The 3,419-nt window shown below is 40.9% G+C and overlaps 1 protein-coding gene across 3 annotated transcripts in view; it reads right to left on the bottom strand.

Moving 5' to 3' along the window:
* IBTK (inhibitor of Bruton agammaglobulinemia tyrosine kinase) overlaps positions 1 to 3,419 on the bottom strand; it is a 120,446-nt gene that overhangs the window by 17,024 nt on the left and 100,003 nt on the right. For all 3 annotated transcript variants that reach the window (XM_006873272.1, XM_006873274.1, XM_006873273.1), the window contains one exon: positions 883 to 1,032. In XM_006873272.1, coding sequence (XP_006873334.1) covers positions 883 to 1,032 — 150 coding nt within the window. The remainder of the gene's footprint in view (positions 1 to 882; positions 1,033 to 3,419) is intronic.

Below are 3,419 nucleotides of genomic sequence, written 5' to 3'. Positions count from 1 at the left end.
CCTTGTTTTGAAGCTTGATGTGGATGAACATAATGACTTGACCAATGTGGACCCTAGCCACTGTGCCCTGGGGCTTTCCAAAGGCCCCACACATTCCTACCTGGAGCCTGTCAGCCCAGCACAGGGCAACATCTTATTGATGCGGATGACATGGAACAGATGCAGCTGCACTTGGATGGGAAAGTCACCTTTGCCACTTTTCACCATGTGCTTGTTGGCACAAATATGGTCAGCCTCCAGGGCTTCTGAGGAGAGCTGCTCATATTCATCTGACACCATGTGGCCACAGAGTGGGAACTCATTCACTTTTCCCTTCTTCTGACCCAGGTCAAAAATACAAATCCTTCAGAAGTGGACTAACTGTTCCTTCTCCCTAGTTTGTCTTAGCCTAGAAGCTCCACTGAAACCTGTCTACCATGGGTGACCCTGCTGGCATTTCAAACACCAGTGGCATAGCTCCCAACATCACAGCAACGCACAAGTCACTACAGTATGACAAACTGACAAACATGTAAGGATATTTCACCTACACATTATACAAACTAACTTACAGGAAACAGGTTAGTGTGGGGTGGGTGGGGAAGGAAGGAAAGCATTACAAAAGATTATTAGGAAACTTTTAGGTATATGTTTACTATCTTGAAGGTGGTGGTTTCATAGGTATATACATCTACCAAGACTTCAAATTACATACTTTAAGCATTTACAGTTTCTTCTATGTCATTTATATCTGAAAACTACATCAAAAATAAAATAGCCAAAGAACAGGTCAATTTTGGATGTAAAGACTGCTTATGTAGCTACCTCATAAATTTTTAAGGATTACTGCAGAACACAGAGTTAATCAATCAAGGCAGAAAATACAAAAGTTTATTTTACTACCTTATGACTTTTGGACGCTGAGAACTTTCAATTCCTTTAAAAGAAACTTTTTTCACATGATCTCCTGAACTATGGCCAGAAATAGATTTTTTTTTTTCTTGTAAAAAATCCTGGAATGACTTGGATGAAACTGAATGTAGAGAAGATGTCCTGTAAAATAAAGCAAAGATCATATTCAAACATCTTTTTCTTCTTTTTCAAAGTCATTGATGAAAGTCATAAGGGGACAATGGAGAGAATGAAAGCCAAATATTTCACTATGTATTAAAAAGGCAGCATTTATGTGGGGACAATATATAGTACGTATCATGCAAAGTACAAGTTAATCAACTGCTTAAGTTACCAATAAGGCTTCTGGTCAACAATAATCTATTAGCAGTTAAGTTTTGAGGGGATCAAAAGTAATATGCAGTAGTAGATAAGTACATACAGGAGGGACAACACTAGTAAGGTATGCTCACCATGGAATGATCCAACATTCAGTATGCTTTCCTAAGGACACAGTTGATAAGGGATGGGACCAAGTAGAATGGAAATAGGAACCACAGGGAGGAAGTGGGAAACTGTTGTTACATGGAGGTGACTGCAATCATTTATGTATTGAATGTACAATTGATGACCTTTTCTGTTAAACTTCACTCAATGCACAGTAAAATAAAAATTTTTAAGTAATATGCAGATTTTCAAGTGCATGTGGGGTTGGTACCCCCCTAAACCCTGTGTTGTTCATGGGTCAACTCTACAAAGAACAGCACAACTGAGCATCTTGTTGTTGTGTGTCATGGAGTTGGTTCTGAGTTCTGACTCACACTGACCCTGTATAGCGTTTCCAAGTACAGTTGTTGGATGTGAACTGCCAACCTGTGTTTAACAGTCATGCTTATTCTACAGTGCCATACTAGGGCTTTTACAACTGAATATTGTTCATTATTGTTGTTAAGTGCCATCTGGTCAGTTCTGACTCATAGTGACCTTGTATAAGGTTTCCAAGGAGCAGCTCCTGCTGGTGGGTTTGAAAAAGTGACCTGGAAGTTAGCAGTCCAGTGCTTATCCTCAAGTGCCACACCATGACTCTATTAAACAACTGAGTACTGATGTTGTTGCTAAGAGCTGTCAAGTTGATTTTGAACCACAGTGACCCTGTACAGGGTTTCTGAAGAGCATCTGGTGGGTCTGAACCACTGACTTTGTGGTTTGCAGTCTAGTGCTGATTCTACAGCACCACATAGGCAATTGTTGAAACCAAACATAAAAAATTCTATAATCAATAAAAACACCCTTGAAAAATGAAGATTAAATAGACATTTTCAGATAACCTTAAATTAAAGAGTATACCTCTTCTAGACAAATTGCTAAAGGAAATTCCTTAGCCTAGAAGAAAACTATACAAGCTGGAAATCTGTAACTACAATGAGTAAAGAAAAGCACTGAAAATAGAAAATATGTAGAAAATGTAAAAGAATATTTTCATTCTAACTTCTTTGAAATATCTATTTCCTACTTAAAATAAAAATGGTAAACTGTATCTAGACGTAAAATTAGGCCAAAAAAATCAAACCCACTATCACCAGTGAATCCTGACTTATAGGGCCCTATAGAAGTCCGGAAGTCCTGGTGTGGCGCTGTGGCTTAGTGTGCTGGACTGCAAAGTCGATTTGAACTGTAAGGTCAGTGGTTCATGCTCACCAGTCACTCCTCAGAAGCTCTATACAGGGTCGCTATAGGTCAGAATTGACTCGATGGCACTTCCTAACAACAACACAGGAGTCCTGGTGTGGAGCTGCAGGATAATGAGCTAGACCACAAGGGTTTCCCAGGCTGTAAATCATTACAGGAGCAGAAAGCCTCATCTTTCTTCTGTGGAGTGGTTGGAGGGTCGAACTGCTGACCTAGTGGTTCCAAGTCCAGTACTTATTCTACAGAGTCAATGTGCTCCCATCCACAGGTATAGGGGTTAGGATATGAGATGAAATTGAGATGAGGGTAAGACAGAGAAGTAGGCAGACGCAGTGAACAATGACATGGAGACCAGGGGAAACAGACACAGAAGTTGAGCTTGGAACCCTGAGCTTCAGAGGATACGACAGAGAGGTAAGCTTGAGTGCTGACTGAAAGAGGAAGCTGAAAAGGAGGTGTGAGAGAGAAGAGAAACAGGCAGGCTGTCAAGGTGACAATGGCATGACCATCTTGAACTTTTGCCAATTGGCTCCTTATCCAATGACCTGCAGACACAGGATGCAGCTGGAGGGAGGAGGCAAGGAGTGTAGTTAGTTCTCCTTTGTTCCCTTGACCTCCTGGTAGCTGGGGACATAGTCAGTCCCATCACTGCCAACCTAGTGGTCAGTGACACCTCCTCCTATGCAGGGGTTAGGGACCAGGAGTGCCACTCCTGCTACTGGAGAGATGTGAACTTGTCCTGAAACAGTTAACAGAGAACTGCATTCATACTTCCAGCTTCTTTTATATCCACTGGGAGATGAGTGATGAGTAACTTGAGAATACACCAACATACCATCATTAATTAAATATAAATAAAA

The sequence above is a fragment of the Chrysochloris asiatica genome, unplaced genomic scaffold (genome assembly GCF_000296735.1).
Source record: "Chrysochloris asiatica unplaced genomic scaffold, ChrAsi1.0 scaffold00233, whole genome shotgun sequence".
NCBI lineage: Eukaryota > Metazoa > Chordata > Mammalia > Afrosoricida > Chrysochloridae > Chrysochloris > Chrysochloris asiatica.
The sequence above is the reverse complement of the archived record's forward strand: the minus strand, read 5'-3'. Positions and strand labels throughout refer to the sequence as shown.